This window comes from Cyprinodon tularosa, unplaced genomic scaffold, assembly GCF_016077235.1.
Source record: "Cyprinodon tularosa strain WSP-4 unplaced genomic scaffold, ASM1607723v1 ctg798, whole genome shotgun sequence".
Taxonomy (NCBI): domain Eukaryota; kingdom Metazoa; phylum Chordata; class Actinopteri; order Cyprinodontiformes; family Cyprinodontidae; genus Cyprinodon; species Cyprinodon tularosa.
In genome coordinates, this window is record NW_024039560.1 from 199,922 (window position 1) to 217,816 (window position 17,895).

Sequence of the window (17,895 nt, forward strand, 5' to 3'; positions counted from 1 at the left end):
ATGATTCGGATCTTTAGGCTTCTGCTCTTCTAAGTAGCGAAATAAATTTTCGATAGTCATTATGCATTTAATAAATATTATTTACTAAAATGTAATTTTTTTAATTGATATTGTCAACATTTGTTGATAATTATGTTTGAAAAATGATATTCAAATAAAGTAGAAATTAAATGAGTAGACTGAGAGACTCCTTCAGGGAATTCTGGTTCCAGTAGCTTATATAGAGTATAAAGAGTTAAAGCAAGAAGAAAAATGGAAATATCCTTAAATATGTTTCCTTTAGATATAAAATATCTGCACAGTAATATCTAGGGAAAGACTACACAGTATTTGACTTTGATTATTGCACTTGTACTGCAGATATGTACTGACCTTATATAAATAAGTAAAAAATGACACAAACTGCTCAGTAATTGGCGTGTGTTATTGCACAGTGAGAGAGAAGACTGTTGCACATGAGTGACAATAGGTAATGTTTCGCACAAGATTAAATACCTTATGTCCACTACTGTTTATATGCTTGAATCTTAAAAAACTCTATTCAAGGCACTTGATTTAACACCAAATATTCAACGATCCAGTATTTATTGTGAATTTTATTTTATTTGTTGACCTTTGTAATCACTAGAGGTTATACAATGCAGGCCAGGCAGTGTAAATTGTCTACATTTAAACTGCTATTTAGATTTAATTTAACGGAGTCCATTGGCGAATAATGGGGGGATAATTTACTTCACGGGGGACTGGATATATGAGAATTATTCATTAAAAAATGTAATAAATATGCATGCATGCTGCATTTAATTTTCATGAAATATTTACAGCAATTGTTTGCATATTTCTGGCCTTGTCATTTGTGGGTGATCTGACAAAAATAAATTTAAGATACAGATTCATGCATTGAATCTGCATTAAAATTTGTGTGAAAGCATATTTTTGATATAACGTTAATGATATTCTTTTATTTATTTTTTATTGAAATTTAATTAAGTTTCTGTTGTCTGAGAAGGGTACTCTAATTCTTTTTGCCCATTCTTTCATTTAAAAAAAAGGGGGCATCTCGAGTTGGATCGGGCCCAATCAACACAGCACCTAAACGAGAATGATGGCGATGTCCTGTGCTCTCGCGATACTTGTGACGTCCGTGTCTCGTTAGCCTCCATTGCTGAACAAAAATTGAAGAATTCTCTCCACTAAGATAGGATCAGGCGGTTTAAAATTCTTAATTGTGTTTGAAAATAAAACAAATTAAAAGTTTAGAGCATGACTGTTTAGTTGATGCGCAGATTTTTACAGTAATATTAGGAAACCAGTGAGCCTCAGAGAATGCTGACGACGGGAGCGGTGAGTGTTAAATATCAACGGTTGTTAGCTAGCTGCTGTCTGGCTTTTGCTATTTCTGATGTTTTCAGGATTACTGGATGTACGTATTTAATATATTATGTCAAATAAAGGCGAGAGGCTTGCATTAGAGCTTCTTTAATACACCTAATGGAACCTCTGCTCCACATTTGCTCCATAATAATAAAACTCCTCCATGCTAAAAGTATTTTGGCCCAGTTTATTGTGAAATTGCAGATATTGGGATGGTCATGTGTATCTTTAATGATGTACAAATTTATCAGCAGTTTCTGTAAGCTTTACTGACTTTCGTTATTTTTTTTTTTTTTTTGTATTAACAGCACAATTCAAGTAGACCTATTGTGATTAAATGGGGGAAATAGTAAGAACTGTGGGTTCTGTGGGATCAGGTGAAGCCTTTCAATATTTTTTAAAAAGCAGCAAGTGTCTGTAGATCTCTCAGATGAACGGGCAGGGATACCAAGAGTGTCTGTGATGAAGTACAAGGCAGATGGAGGAGGTGGTTTCATGGGTTGTGAGGAGATCCTTTAAGTATTTGGGAACATTGCACAGAAGAGGATTAGGGCTACTGAAAAAAGAAAAAAAGTTAACTTAATTTCAAATAATATTTAAGTTTAATATGGGGGAAAAGTCCGAATTCTGTCTTTAATCTCAGAATTCTGTCTTTAATCTCAGAATTTTGACTTTTTTCTCAGAATTGTGGATCTTAATGTAGATGGGCACCATGAAGGAAGAGATATGGGAGCACTCAGCTTCACTGACAAAGATGTGAGTTGTTTGGGAGGGCCAGTAACACACTGGTGGAAAATGACGGAATAAGGTGACTTTATATGTGCCTGAAGGGTACCCGGTGATGCTGTTTCATTAATGAAAGAGCAGAAGGTGATTAAAACGAGAGAGCTAGTTTGGTCTCTACATGGAAGACTTGATGCTAACATCTTTGTTAGCTGTCAGAATTCAGTCAGAATTCTGAGATTAAAGTCAGAATTCTGAGAAGAAAAAAGTCAGAATTCCGAGGAAAAAAAAGTCAGAATTCTGAGAAAAAAGTCAGAATTCTGAGATTAAAGTCAGAATTCGGAGAAGAAAAAAGTCAGAATTCCGAGGAAAAAAAAGTCAGAATTCTGAGAAAAAAGTCAGAATTTTGGCTTTTTTTCTCATATTATACTGAAATAAAATGTATAAGTCAATTAACTTTTAAAAATTTTTCAATGGCCCTAATCCTCTTCCGTAGCATTGCCATGCTGACATTTATGGGCAATCTTTTATGATTCCTGCAGTTCTGGATAGGGAAGACCAGATACACCTTTTTTATTTCCGACATGATCCCCATATTGCAGCTTAAACTACTGACAGTACTGATATTGACCTGATACGATATCAGGTTTAATCAGACTTACTTTTTTTACTTATTGTATGAAATAATGGAAAATGATCAAGTGATAATTCTCCAAAAGAGAACAATACTTTTCATCAGGTATGAGAATAACTGAGCCTTTTTGTTATTCACCAAAAAGTTATAAACTTCAAACAAAAATGGATAGAGGTGAAGCGTTTCTATGAACTCTACTATCAGAGATTTTAGAGGCAGGCTGGTATATACCCATATTTATTTTTGGCAGATATTAGACCAATTTGATATCTGATCACCTAATTCTGGATTTAATGGAGATTCTAGATCTTTTTTGCAGGACACCCTATGAGCAAGGCACTGCAGCGTTAAGATTAGGAGTGTGATGGAGTTTGGAGGTTTTGTTTTTCTATTTAAAACGGATGCTAAATGGGATTTTCAAATAAAAGATCAAGGTCCAGTTGTAGAGACAAGAGGACATGGATGGTGGATGGACCTGATGAGGGGTAAAGATCAGGATGGCTTCTGGTTAGGGATGAAACAATTAATCGGATAAATCGTGATTTATCGAAAATTGAAATAATCATCAACTTATTGATGTGATTGAATGATTAAATACGATTAACCGTTAATTGAAGTATAGAGACACCAAAATGTGTCTTTAGCTGACAGAGATACCCACCTTGAGCAGCAATTATACCAAAATTGTAAAAGAAATATGTAAACATTTTGAATTTAAGATAAAAAAAATAAAATTGTCTGTATATATCCTCTATCCAGGATATATACAGACACATTTCTAAATGAGACTTTTAAGACAATGTCAGTTGAGAGTGAATTAGAGGACTTCTTTCTTATGAAAACACAAATTAACCAGAAGGCCTAAAACCAGTGTTTAAAAAAGCTCACAAAAACATGTATTCTTGTTTACAATATTAGCAAGTTAAATTAATTTTCATTCCAAATACTTTTGTTAAACCTTTTGCCAAATATATGCAAAATTCCCAGAGAAAATTAAAAACTCTGATTAACTGAATTAACACTTATATTTTCATGCAACCTGCAAAGACACACCAGAAGCTGGAGAGCTTGTTTTCTCTATACTATTCCACCCGACCTGTAGTCTGGCTCTGCTCTATTCTTCCCTGCTTGCTTCATTTTCCATGACAGACCGTCTGTTGGCTTCATCAGCCAGTCAAAGCCTGAGCTGCACTTAATAATAAATGCTACTACTTAATGCTTATTGACTGAGTGCCTGCTGAGGTCCCATAGAGGTTCCTGTAGGTTCTAATGTTTGCAGACAACCTTGTTGGCTGAAGACAGGAGAGATAATGGAGTGATGGATGTATGATGACCCGAAGGCAGACTGTTGCAAAAAGGTGGAGAAGAGAGAGCAGACGGGATTTACCTGGGATAGAAGAGTAGCTGATATGGAAAGAGACCGTAGGGATAGAGGAGACAGGAGGACGATCATGTTGTGAGGCAGATGATGCCGTGATAACGCCCAAAAGTTAACCGTTGCATGAAGAGGAAGATGTTGTGGGTGTTTGATATGATAATAAATGACTTCATGTTTTTCAGGCTGTAACCAACGTTACAGCGCTGGCCCAGGTAGACCGAGAGAAGATTTACCAGTGGATCAATGAGCTGTCCAGCCCAGAGACGAGAGAGAATGCTCTGCTGGAGCTGAGCAAGAAGCGTGAATCAGTGCAAGACCTGGCCCCCATGCTCTGGCACTCCTTCGGCACCATTGCCGCCCTGTTGCAGGTAAAATCCTCTGGACTGTGTTGAACGGTCCGCTCTAACCGACGGCTTCTGGGATGAAGCAGAGGACAGTTCAGCTATTTTTTTTCTCTGTGTTTACAGGAAATAGTGAACATCTATCCTTCCATTAACCCTCCGACCCTCACAGCTCATCAGTCCAACAGAGTGTGTAACGCCCTGGCGCTCCTGCAGTGCGTCGCCTCACACCCAGAGACACGGTAAAAAAGATGCAGAGAAACATTCAACATAATCTGCTTCCTTATGTTCGTCATGCAGCTTAAATCACTTTTAATTCCTCTCATCAGGTCGGCGTTTCTTGCTGCTCATATCCCCCTGTTTCTGTATCCCTTCCTGCACACGGTCAGCAAAACGCGGCCATTTGAGTACCTGCGCCTCACCAGCCTTGGAGTCATAGGTACGTCCTGCTGCTGAACATGCTGGTTAGCATTAAAACAGATCGGTCAGAGTTTAACGTTTATGTGCAGAAGATAAAATTAAGTTTGTATTCCAGGTGCCTTGGTGAAAACAGATGAACAAGAGGTGATAAACTTCCTCCTTACGACTGAAATCATCCCGCTGTGTCTCCGCATCATGGAATCGGGGAGCGAACTCTCTAAAACGGTGAATTAAAAGTCGTCGTGCCAAACTGTCAGAAATGATTGTTTATAAGTTGGATTTTTCTTCCAGATTGATTGCTAAAGGCGTCCTGTAAGAACTTATTATGGTCACAGAAAAGAAGAAGCTCTTAGCCTTAATTTCCCTTAAAATCAACCTCCTAATTAGAAAGTTTGAAACATCCAGACGATAAAGTTGGATCTGAATGAAAAGGCAGCCTTCTGCTCCTGCTGAGCTTTACCTTTAACACATCGCTCTAGATTAGGATGCTGACATGCAGTTTTATTATTTTCCTTAACAGGAAATGAGTAGAATGGATGTTTTAATGAAAGGCAGGGGAGTTAATAGCCCAGTCAGCTAAGAAATTAAACAAAATTCCTTACAAGTGACATCCTCTATTAATTCACACTAGATAAGGGAGTGTTTTAAGGATTTATATCCTACTTATTTTTTAAAGAAGTTCTTCCATTTTGAACTTCCATTTAATTTATTGAAACCTGGTTACTGATCTTCTCAAGGCTTTTCCAGGCCAGAATGGTAGAAATCTCTTCCCCAAAGTCCTCAATCTCCAACTTCAAATGGAAGAAGAGTAAAATGGTCCATCAAAAGGGGCCAGACAAAAGTTATTTAATGATGTTTGTGAATGAATCAAGGCAATAAATCATGGTGAATGAGGTAGGGCTGAAACAATCGCCAACTAATTAAGTAATCAATGAATCATTAACTTGAGTATAGAGCTTGTAAAACATGCATTTAGCTGACAGAGTGACCCACTAAGAGTAGAAATATCATAATTGTAAAACAAAATAATACATAAACATTTTGCATTTACATTTTTTTTTTAAAAATCTATTATTGTCAATATTGTCTATCCAGAGATCCTGGATAGACAATAAGGGTTTATCTTGGATGTCAGCTGGGTTTGCTCATTTCTAACATAATTGTAGTGTCCTGGGGTTTTTCTTTTATTAAATTTTGGATCTTTTTTTTTTTTTTCTAAACAGTTTTCTGTCTGGCAATGTGCTAATAAGAATTATTGTCTTGATGCCAAAAAAGAGCCAAACAGATTTTGCTTTCACAAGTGGAGCAGTACGGCTATCGCCATGGTGTTCCACTGGATTTCTGCATGTAAATAGCTTTATTATAGTTCATGCAGGGAGTATTATAGATTATATGGACACTGCAATGTAAATAGAACGGTAAAAGGAAGTACTGGAAAAAGGAGAAATGATTAAAGAAACAGGAGATAAAAGGGAGACAATGATAAAACGTCTATCGTCTGCTTAATCACCTGCAAAGAGAGATGTAAAAATAACATCTTAACAAACCTATAGGGGGCACTGTTTAAAGCAAGCTGGATGTATATTTGACAAAACTCTGTTTTAAAATAAAAATATATATTTTTCTAAATAAAGAGAAGTTTTTGCTACGTTTTACCGTTCAAAACATCACTTGTACCGCTTGTACACATTTCTATTTTTATAGGAATATTATTGTTTATTCCATTTTAATAAAGTGCCAAAACTGGAACATCCTGCAGCAGAATTAGATTTATTTTTATTTTTTTTATTGAAACTAATCTAAAGGATCTAATCTGACTTTTGTTAATAAAAAAAGAGCCAAAGCATGTTTTTCTGGTAAAAAGTTTGTCTCTATTCATCATAATTTCCTCTTTTTATATCCATGTCAGGTTGCTACGTTCATCCTTCAGAAGATACTGCTGGATGACACCGGCCTGGCCTACATCTGTCAGACATACGAACGATTCTCCCATGTGGCCATGATTCTGGTGAATTTTACCGTCGGGCTTCAGCGTAGCTTTGCATCTTTCTTCTGACCGCTCCAACATTCCATCGTTCTCCGTTTCTCTGCAGGGGAAAATGGTGCTGCAGCTCTCCAAAGAACCGTCAGCCAGGCTGCTGAAACACGTCGTCCGCTGCTACCTTCGCCTGTCAGATAACCTCAGGTAGAAAAAAAAAAACGCTAAGCTGATGATTTGAAAAAAATATATAACACATATATATATATATATATATATATATATACCGTATTTTCACGACTATAAGGCGCACTTAAACGTCTTTTTTTTCCCTCAAAATGTGCGGTGCGCCCTATGGTGCGGTGCGCCCTATGTGTGTTGTAACTGCAACTTTTGAGACCACCTCATTGAGGAGATGATGAAAGAGTGGCTGAATGTAAGGAGACCAGGTGTTTTTTTTCCACTCATCACCATTAATATGTAACTCCATGCGTGCCCATCTCACAGCTGATGTGAAAAACATGGGGAAACAAATTAACGCTGTGCTCGCTGTTCAACCGCTCGACATCGGTGTGAACCGGACCCAGCAGGTGCAGCAGAAGCAGCGAGTTTACATGCAAAGTCAATGGTTGACGCGCGTATAGGCGCAGCAAAAGGTCCCGTTTTGGTGCAGCACGTCGGGAGCGTTTAAGCATCTGATGCACCGCCAACGCGCTGCTGCTGCTCAGATGGAAAAATTGAAGTTTTGCTGCTGGACGCGCCGCATCAACCAATCAGAGAAGCTGATCTGGGAGCTGGCAGCGAGACAGACAGCGCTCTGATGACATATGATATTAACGCAAATGAAAAGGCTGGGTGAACGCTGTGCTCGCCGTTATCCCGGGGGTCTGACAAAGGAACTTCCACCGCTCGACATCGGTTTGAAGCGGCCGTTCACAGTAAGGCTGCGAGCGGCGTGGGAGCGATGGATGACAGACTGAGACCACAGTTTCAGGATAAATGGAAGGCAGCGCCGGGCAAGTTACGCCACCGTTTGCGGGTGGATTGTAGATGGACTGTGTCTGCTGGCTCTGTTGTTCAAGCTTTCGCAAAAGCCGGCATTATTTCTGAGGAGCTGCGCTGCACGGAAAGTGACTCTGACAGCGAAGAAGGGGAAACTGGCATGTCTGATTTAGCGCTGTTTTATTCAGAGGAATGCTGAGGATAACAGAGGATGATGACTTTGATGGGTTTGATTAATACTTTGTAATAAATACATGAATAAAGCACAATCATACTCAGGTTTGCTCCCGCTCTATTTTTCTCCCTGAAAGCTTAATTCAACAGCAGCATCTGGGCGCGTCTCCTCCTCTTCATCGCGGTGGCTGGCAGGTGTTTTTTCATCTAAATAATCTAAATCTTGCAGCTATATTTGCTGTGATCAGTGGGAATAAATAAGTATAAATATGTTTTTAAGTGAGAAAGGCCACCTGAAAACTTAATAATTGCAGTCAGTTCATCCAGATTATCTATTTCTGTCGGAGGCGCTCAGACCCCCACATACCAGCGGTGCGCCGACAGGAGAAATCCTTTCGTTCACCGCGGCTGCTGGCAGGTGTTTTTCATCTAAATAATCTAAATCTTGCAGCTATATTTGCTGTGATCAGTGGGAATAAAGTAGTTTTAATATGTTTTTAAGTGAGAAAGTCCACCTGAAAACTTAATAATTGCAGTCAGTTCATCCAGATTATCTATTTCTGTCGGAGGCGCTCAGACCCCCACATACCAGCGGTGCGCTGACAGCAGAAATCTCTTCATCAGCAGCCTGTAGGCTGGGCAGCCTGGGGTTCACCGCGGCTGCTGGCAGGTGTTTTTCATCTAAATAATTTTAGCTGCAGGCACCAGGATACCGGCAATAAAAGCGAACATATTCCGTCAGCAGGTTTCAGGATTTTAAGTTAATTTAGGAGTGATCACAGCGCTGTGTCATCTGTCTCACGGCCAGCTGCCAGGTTTGATTAATACTTTGTAATAAATACATGAATAAAGCACAATCATACTCAGTTTTGCCCCGCTGTATTTTTAAATACGCAGTAGAGGTATTTAAAGGTAGTAGAGGACTTGTACCTGTATATAAAAAACGCGCCCTATAGTCCGGTGCGCCTTATGTGTGTGTTAAATACAGAAATGGGACACATAACTGAGAGTGCGCCTTTTAGTCCGGTGCGCCTTATGGTCGTGAAAATACGGTATATATAATTCTGACTTAATTGGGATCTGTTTGAAACATGATCAGTTCATACCACCAGGGGGAGCCATGTTAAGAGATTTCTACCAACAGCAATCAGATAGTACCACTATGCTGTCTTCTATTTTTTTTTATCCAAACCTATTTGTAGATGTTTGTGGGAAGAAAATAAAAGGGAATTTATAAATTTTTAGTCTGAAGTTGTCAGGCTTTATTTGATGCAGCTCAGGAGAGGAAAGGTTTCTAACTGGGTTCTAATAAAGTGTTTAAAGATCTGGGAACGAGGTGTTTAATTCAGAGATTTTCCAGGTCAGCAGAAGTAAGGAGACAAAAGTTATTGTTTCTAACCAGTCCGGTTTATGCAATATGACCATCTGCAGGATTTCCCCATGAACATGCCTCTTTTCCCGGACTTTTCTCAGCTCCACATACTTTCAGCTCACAGAGAAAAGCACATCAACAGTTCGGATCGATTGTTCAGCTTTTTCATCAGCTGCTATAACAGTGAGGGAGCTTCTGTAATTAAGGAAGACCTCATACATGGACTGCTTTCAATAGAAAGCCCCTCACCCTGTGCCATTAAGTACTTTCAGGGTGTTTACATTATTAAAGGAAACTCTTTGTTTCACAATAATTTATGAGGCTGTATTCTCTGTGGCCTAAAACATTTCAACAAATCGCCTCACAGCTCAAAAATCTTTGTTTGCTCTTCCTTTATTTTTTCAATCCCCAAACTCCGACTAGATGCAGTAGTGACAGATTTACTCACTTAAAAAAAAAAATCACTTCACACACTAATAAATGCCCTAAAAAGGGTCCAGATTGCTGTGATACTACCACTCTTATCTCAAATTAAATAGATTAAATAGAACATGATAGATAAAAACATTTGAAAATCTTACATTCTTCAGTATGGCAAACTTTTACCCCGTTTACACTACCCTTAAAAAACTGAGCCGAGACCGGTCCGAGCTCAGTAACTGAGATAACTTGTCGTGTGTGAACGGAAACAACCTGAACTGAACCGAGATAGACATAACCGGACCGATAACTGCAGACCAGTTCCCGAGGTGGGTTCGGCTCGGTTTTTTCCTGGCTCGTTTCTCTGATAACAAGAGCGCATGAGCAGAACGCGTCATCGCCGACTGGCTGAACATGCCGATTCACACTCCATTCCAGAAAGTCGGCTTCCCAAAAGCCGACTTTCTCAAGTACATCCGCGCAAGGTTGCCGTCTTCGCCTGACCCACCGCAAACACGGAAGTACAGCAATAGTAATCAAGCATAACTTTCTGAATGTGACGGGCGCCGCCATTTTGATTTGCTTGATTCCCTCCTCCTTCGTCTTCTTCTTCTTGGGTTATACGGCGGTTGACAAACAGCGTTTGGTGCATTACCGCCACCAGCTGCTTGAGTCCCTCCTTCAATCCTAGCAGTAATACCGCACATCGTCACTAGGAGGCGAAGCGTCGAGATAACCGAGATAAGTGTGACGTGTGAACGGTCGTCAAAACTGAGCTTGGCCTGGTTACCGATCCAAGCTCGGACCGGTCTCGGCCTGGATCGGTTTTTCAAGGGTAGTGTAAATGGGGCTTATGTAAAATGTTATGCAAAAATAAAAACAACTTGAATAAAATGTTGAGATAGTTGCAGCCTTTGGCTAAAGTCATTGAACTGATTGTTCATCCCTGTGATTGAATTAACTAATGGGCACTTTCACAGTACCAGACATAAACCATTAACTGGTAAATTGTGGATCCCCAGTTTGCAGGTTATAAATTGGTCCTGCTTTTATTTTAAAATGTGCTGGCACAAAAACTCTCATTAAATCATCTCTTGGATCTTTTTCATTTTTTTTAACCTTTACAATTGTATTTCAGAATGATATAAAAATGAAGGTGCTGCTCTTTCAGCTTTGGTTGTGTTGAAACGGGTTCACAGTTTTAGCGAAGCACTGACTGCCAATAGCCAATCTTTAAAAAGATACCCGTATTCTTTAAAACAGCGGTCCCCAACCACCGGTCGTCGGTCATTTGGTACCGGGCCGCACAGAAAAAAGTATATGTGTATATATATATATATATATATATATATATATATATATATATATATATATATATATATATATAATTTATCGACGATCAAAGTCTGAGTGATGTTTTATTTTGAAAAATAGGAAAAAAATTGCCGTATTCTCTAGGAATTACATCAGTCGGTCCATCTGTGCCTCTTGACACAGGTTAATTCAGTTCAAGACTCATCCTATCTATAACATCCTATCTTTGTGAAGCGGGATTTTCTGCGGTTACAGCGACCAAAACAAAGCTATGGAGCAGACTGGACATCAGGAGCACACTTCGTCTGTTATTTTCTCAGATTACGCCTAGATTGGACCAGCTTATTGTTTTATTTTTATGCCCCGCTCCCCTCCCCCGACATATAGCGGCCCGTGGTGCAAAAAAGGTTGGGGACCGCTGCTTTAAAACATTTATTATAGGTTCACTATCAATCTTGAATGATTTAATCTGGTTTCATCCAGTAGATTTTTTAGAACTTTGCAGAGTTAGATGACATTGGTGGTTACGATCATTTTTACATCTATTAAAGATCTCTCAAAATTAGGAAAGAAGAGTCGATTAATAGGCGCACCCTACTTTAGCTTCAATCATCTATTTCATTCTGCATCTCACCTACTGCATCCAAAAATAAACTCTTGCTGAGATATATTTATATTTTTTATGTTGCTTGCGTTCACTGGGGGGTCATATGGTATCTGGTTGTGTAAATACGCTGTAATTTGTTAAGCTGAGTATAAAAACCGATGTCAGTCGTTTGTTTACAGAGTTGAAAAGGTAGGCTGTTGTATGGAATATCAGTAAATATTGGTTATAATCCATAACAGCAATGATAATATCCACCCATTTCTATCAATTACTGAGCTCTACTTGGTTCAGCAATACTATCTATTCTCTGTATCTGTAGACTAAAGAGTAGGATCTGATACAAATAATCTCCTACCAAGAAAAAGGGACAGGGTGGTATATTCTTGTAAAATGAAAGCAGCGGCTGTGACCATCTCTTCCAAAAAACACGGTGGTGGCAGCATAATGCTCTGGGGTGACATTACTTTAGAAGGAAGTTTCTGCCAAATTTGAATCAATTTTCAGCAGTTCTAAACACAAGCTTATAGTTCAGTTTAGACCCAAAATCTACATTATTTTCCCATAGAGAGCTGAAAAAGGATTAAATGTTTAAGCCTCACAGAAAGGAAGCCAAAGAGTCATGGTGATGGGTGCTGGCTGTCTCCTACTACAAAGACTGGAGTATAACCATAGTTATTGTTACTCAGACAGCATGCTATCTGTCTGAATAAAGATGAAAAAGAAGCCGTAGACTGTCGTCCATCCCTGGTTTAGACTGACTGCTGTCCTCAGCCTCTTTCAACATCATGTTTTTTATCCGTATCATGTGGTCTTGCTTGTTTTAAAACGTTTCATGTTTCGCCCCTCTCCTGCACTCTGCAGACTCATCGTTTTATCATTCTGATAGTCGCAGCTATTCTTCATTATTGGAGTCCATTTGGGAAGATTCAGGAATGCTTCCTGCATAGGAGTGGACTTCGTCTGGAGAGATTCGGTTCTTTAGTGTTGCTGTAAAGCAAAAACTGAACCAGGTCCGATAAAACGGGCTCTAAGATGAACATCCTGCGATTCAGTTTGTTCTATTATTTTTTCACCAAATGAGCAGGAACTTTCAGTTTAAATTCTGATTCAGACTGCTTTAGATTTTCGATGCACAGATTATAGCTGATAATCATATTTACCAATATTACTATATTTCACTACTCTTTGGACACAGATCAAGCAAAGCTGTTTTGCATCATTAGTTTCCATATAAAAAACCTGGAAATAAAACTAAGTAGAGGCCAGAATTCAAAAGTGTTTGAAAGCAGATATGATACCATCTCTCACGGTATCTGATATTCTGAGTAAGATTCAAAATGGCCTGGATTTAACTAGTTCTCCATGTTTCTGTTCTTTTAGCATTAGCTGCTTTTGCATCGTTTTGGTCCAATAGGGAGGACGCAGGGGACAAAGGAAACCTTTAGGTATATAAAAAAGATCATTAATAGGGGTGTAAATCACATCCATCATGGCGATTCGATTCGGTATCGATTTCCTGACCCAACGATTCGATTATTTTCGATACTCAAGAATACACCACGATACGATTAATTGGTTCTTTTTTTTTTATTTTATTTTTTTTTACACCTTACAGGCTAAACAATGTTTCAAATTTGAAATAAATCAATGAAAGCTATAATATCGTTATGCATTTTTTTTTTTTTGAGAAACAACAGCAAATAAGTAGAAAAGTTGCATCAAAAAATCCTGCACAAAATCAGTGCAATGAGTGCAATTCAATACCTCTGCTCCAGACGTCCCCGCCCCCTCCACAGACGCTCCACTGCACCTTTCCCAAATTGTAGCTGACAGCAGACAGTGCCGCAGACAGGAGGCCGGCTTGTTTTGATGACCGAAATTGCGGAAAACAACTCGTGAAGTTTGACCCGCTAGAAGAGCGAGGTGCACGAGAATGCTGGGACCCTTTTTCCACCTGGATCTCCGCTCTTTTTGACCCCCATGTTCCTCCGTCATCAGACTAAACTCGCCCCCACTTCCTCGCTGCCTCGGCCGTATCTAGACCCACAGTGTGTAGAACAGACCACGCTTCAATACTGAGCATAAATCACAAATGTCTGTCAAGCTCACTGCAACACACTGCTGTAAGAGTATAACCAGGAAGCGAGGTAGGAGGGCAAAATAGGTTTAGCGCCACCGCAGCACGGGAGGAAGAATTATGCCCAGGAGCAAATGGATAAAAATAGACAAAAAACATGAATCAATTCTCTTGCAGACGTGTCGATGCATCGGATCGTCGGCTGTTGGATCGATGCATCGATACAAAACGATTATTATTTACACCCCTAATCATTAATACTATTTAAAAGTCTTGCCTCTAAAGCCCCTGAGGAAGAGAACAAAAAAGTGACACTCCATAGAAGAAATGCATCATTCCTCTGGGGATCATCTGCTCTGGATTAGTTTGGGAATGGATTGTCAGCAAATTCATGCAGTCAAGAGAAGAAGACAGCTTTTACGATTCATATTAGATTTTCAGCCTGAATTAGAAAAAGCAAACTAGAGCCTGGAGGAGAAGATGAAGAAGAAGAATGCATAGGAATTTAGTTTTGCAGCCCCTGCTTTAGCAAGTTAAATATCTGTTGATATATGTGCAAAAAATTGCCGCTCACCCTGCTGACTCTGAAACACAGAAAAAAGAAATTTAGAAAATGTTTGAGTAATAAATTAGGTAATAAAGCACCTCTCATTATGTGCTCATAAGAGTTCATTTAGAAAGAGGTTTAATCTACTAGCAGAAACACGGCTTCTAGGGGGGAGGAGACTTCAGGGCAGGTTTTTGGAAGGGGAATGTTATCTAAATTTAAAGATATAGATTTTGGAAAGAAAGATTCTCCCACTTTGAATTCAGCGCCGTATTTTCAGAGGTCCTGATCGAATCACGTTTTTCTGACCTTTGCTCTGGTTTCCACAGAGCCAGAGAGGCGCTGCGTCAGTGTCTCCCCGACCAGCTCAAGGACAGCACCTTTGCTCAGGTCCTGAAGGACGACACCACCACCAAGCGCTGGCTCGCTCAGCTGGTGAAGAACCTGCAGGAAGGCCAGGTGACGGACGCCCGGGGCATCCCGCTCGCCCCGCAGTGACGTGGAGACGTCAGCCATCCGGTGCTGAGACTGCCTACACTGGACAGGAGAGGACGGAGGAAGATTTTTCTTTTCATGTTTATTTTTTTGTTACGAACTCTTAAATTTAAAAAAAACTGTAGATTTTCAAACCTGGTTGTGATATAAAAAAACAAAAAAAAGAATAAATCTTTTACGGAGACAAAAATCATTTCTTCCGAACTGTTTGACATTGATGTTACAGTGAGATGTTTTACAGATAAAATGTTTCACTGAACTAATAGCAGCTTTACAATAAAAAGAAGCAATGGAATAAAGATGCAGTTTTTTAAAATATGCAACAGAAACGATAAGCAGAAGTAAACGATTCCTTTATTTCTACCAGCTGCTGATGTTCCAGTTCTGCGCTGAAACATCCAATGACCCCGACAGTCCACCTTCACACTCCTCTCATAACTTTAAAAAAAGTCAAACTCTTCTGTTCCCTCCTCTGCGGTTTTTACCATGCAGTGTGTTCCTCTGCACAGTATTTTTATTTTTTTTGTTGTCTTTGACTCATTTGTACAGGAATGATTGCCGTTCCAGGCCTTGGCCTCAGTGTGTTTCTAAATAAACCGTTTTTCACCATATTCAGGATACGATTGGTGGCTTTTAACATGTTAGGTAGTATGGGTTGTGTTCAGCGGGAAGATGGCTATCAGCCGTACAGGATGGGAGAGTTTGGCTGCTCCTCTAAATTAGCTGAGGTCATTGAAGGATCTTATCTGGATCATCTCCCGCTGGATGTTTGTGCCACAGACCCCACTGGGAGGAAACTCAGAATCTGCCAGCAGCTGGTTCTGGGAGTGCCTTGGTCAACCTTGGAGGGAGGAAGTTTACAAGGAGACCTGTAAATGGTAGAACTACAGCTAGAGTTAAACTGTCAGGGACGGAAACTGAAATACTTTGTGGGATTATTGTTACAGTAATGATTCTGCAATGTTTTTCATGAAAAGGCACCCACTCGAGCCTTCGTTAGGTCCTGTGTCAGGATTTTGCTGAGCTTCATTAAAAATCTGGTTTCTGAACTTCAAACATCCAGAAATCTGAAAAAATGTACCTCATTCATCTACCCTAACATATAACCCAGGATAATCAGCTCTTAGGATTTTTGGATGTTATTTTTTTCTCCTTCCTGCAAACATTCCTTTTGGTATCCATAACTAAGATTTGTTTGTTTGTTTTGACCCGCTAATCTGAGCCTATGCCAGGATACAACCTTCAACCATCGTATAGTCTGGCTGTAGGGCGCATGATGCTACCACAGAGACACACAGCCCCTATATATATATATATATATATATGGAAAGTTTAATTTTTTCAATGTAAACAATCAGCTTTATTTGTCAAGGTAGTGAACACAAACAAGGTATTTAAAATTTGTTCCAATTTGCTCCTAATTTGAAATGTTTTCTAATATAAAAGAATGTAAATATATACTATAGAGGAAGAAAGAAAGTTTTTTTTTTTAACTAAAGATAAATGGGTTGTATTGATCCATTTTGCTCATCAAAGAGAATCTTGCAGAAGAAACTGACAGCCAATTCTTTTGTAAATACTCTCTCTAGCGCCAACTTGTAGGTCTAAACAGGTTGTATCCAGGACGAATCAGGTCTGCAGAGATGTTAGTTTCCCTTTTTCTCATACCTCTGTTGTTGCTATTTGGATCCATGATTCTTGTGGATGTGCAGAAAAAAGACTGAATTATGCCAGTGTAGAGATTACTTGCAGCCCAGGAAGAAGGTTGAGGGTCTTATGCCACAGAAAAACCAAAATGGTTTCATCCTTTAATTTTGAGATGTTTCACATATGGGTCAACAGAGATAGGAGTGGTGGGGAGATAACATCCCATGGCTGATGGTTCCTGATTGGCAGAAGATGCTTCTCCTCTCTCATCTAACCCTGTTTTGGTCAGTTTCTGGGACCAAGATGATGTTGGAGTGTTTGAAACATGATGGAGCCTCACACAGCTCCAATCACTGATGACTCTTACAGGCTGTCAGGCAATGAGTGGAAAACAGCGGCAGGTCTTAGAGCTTTTCTTTTTCTGACGTCCCAGGTTGGAGGTTTTAAAGAGGAGGGCAGGTGTTTAAAGAGCTTTAAAGAGTTTTTAGGAGGGCTGCTTTTCAAACCTCAGTGGGAGCTGTTAAGGTCATCTTCCAGGGGGGGTTGCTCTGTCTCTGGCGGGGGGGAAAACAATGTTTTTAGACCAATCCAAACTGCAGCAGGGGTTTTAAGTAAAAACATGTTTTTTAGCTTCTCATTGGTTCTTTAGGGCCCTGATCTTCTTGCTCTGGTTGTTTCCAGTCTCCTCTGCTGAAAGCCTCTTTGTAATCCTTGGTAGTTTCCTCAGCTGTGAAGCGAACCACAGATTACCACCTTGTTCATCAATGCTTCTATTCAAATAAACTTCATTATGATGTAACTCTGCTTCTCAACTTTAAAAAAGTTATTTTCCACTCCATGTATTTGTTCAGCTCTACTGTACTTCCTCCCCTAATTGTGGACAAACAGCAGCTCTTCTGTTCCCATTTTCTCTCTGCAAACTCAACCTTTCATTTTTAAAACTAGGTTTCTCTTTTTAAAAGCATAGAATAGAGTTGAATGAAACGTATCTGTAAAAAGCTGTATTAAATGGGTCCAAATGATGAACCTGAAATGATGCATATCGTCCCTGTAGGCTGAAATGTTTCAGGCTTTCAGTCCTTGTTGTTGTGATGGGAAAGCTATGTGGAGGTTCACCTGTTCCTACTGAGTGCTCCATCCTTACAGCCATCACTAATGAGGATTCATTTCCTCTAAGCGCCACATTAACAGATTGCTCCCCTCGTGGACTCCATTATCTTCAGTGACTGAGATGGACAGGATGCATCATGGAAAAAAAACACCTGCGCTCCATTTGGGAGAAAATCTAATCCTGATGGGGACGATCCCGCGCTTTTTTTTCTATGTTTAGATTTTATGAGGGAAAGAGCAGCAGCAGCTAAACTCATTAGCAAATGGAGCAAAGCATTTAGC

General features: G+C 39.5%; 1 protein-coding gene across 1 annotated transcript; it reads left to right on the plus strand.

Annotated features, from left to right (window-relative positions):
* The first annotated feature begins 1,120 nt into the window (after window positions 1-1,120).
* On the plus strand, window positions 1,121-15,467 carry cnot9 (CCR4-NOT transcription complex subunit 9). The gene is made up of 8 exons (XM_038271292.1): window positions 1,121-1,344; window positions 4,292-4,477; window positions 4,577-4,692; window positions 4,780-4,889; window positions 4,986-5,095; window positions 6,780-6,878; window positions 6,964-7,055; window positions 14,691-15,467. The coding sequence occupies exons 1-8, from the start codon at window positions 1,327-1,329 to the stop codon at window positions 14,857-14,859; spliced, it is 900 nt and encodes a 299-aa protein (XP_038127220.1). The 5' UTR covers window positions 1,121-1,326; the 3' UTR covers window positions 14,860-15,467.
* Window positions 15,468-17,895: the final 2,428 nt, after the last annotated feature.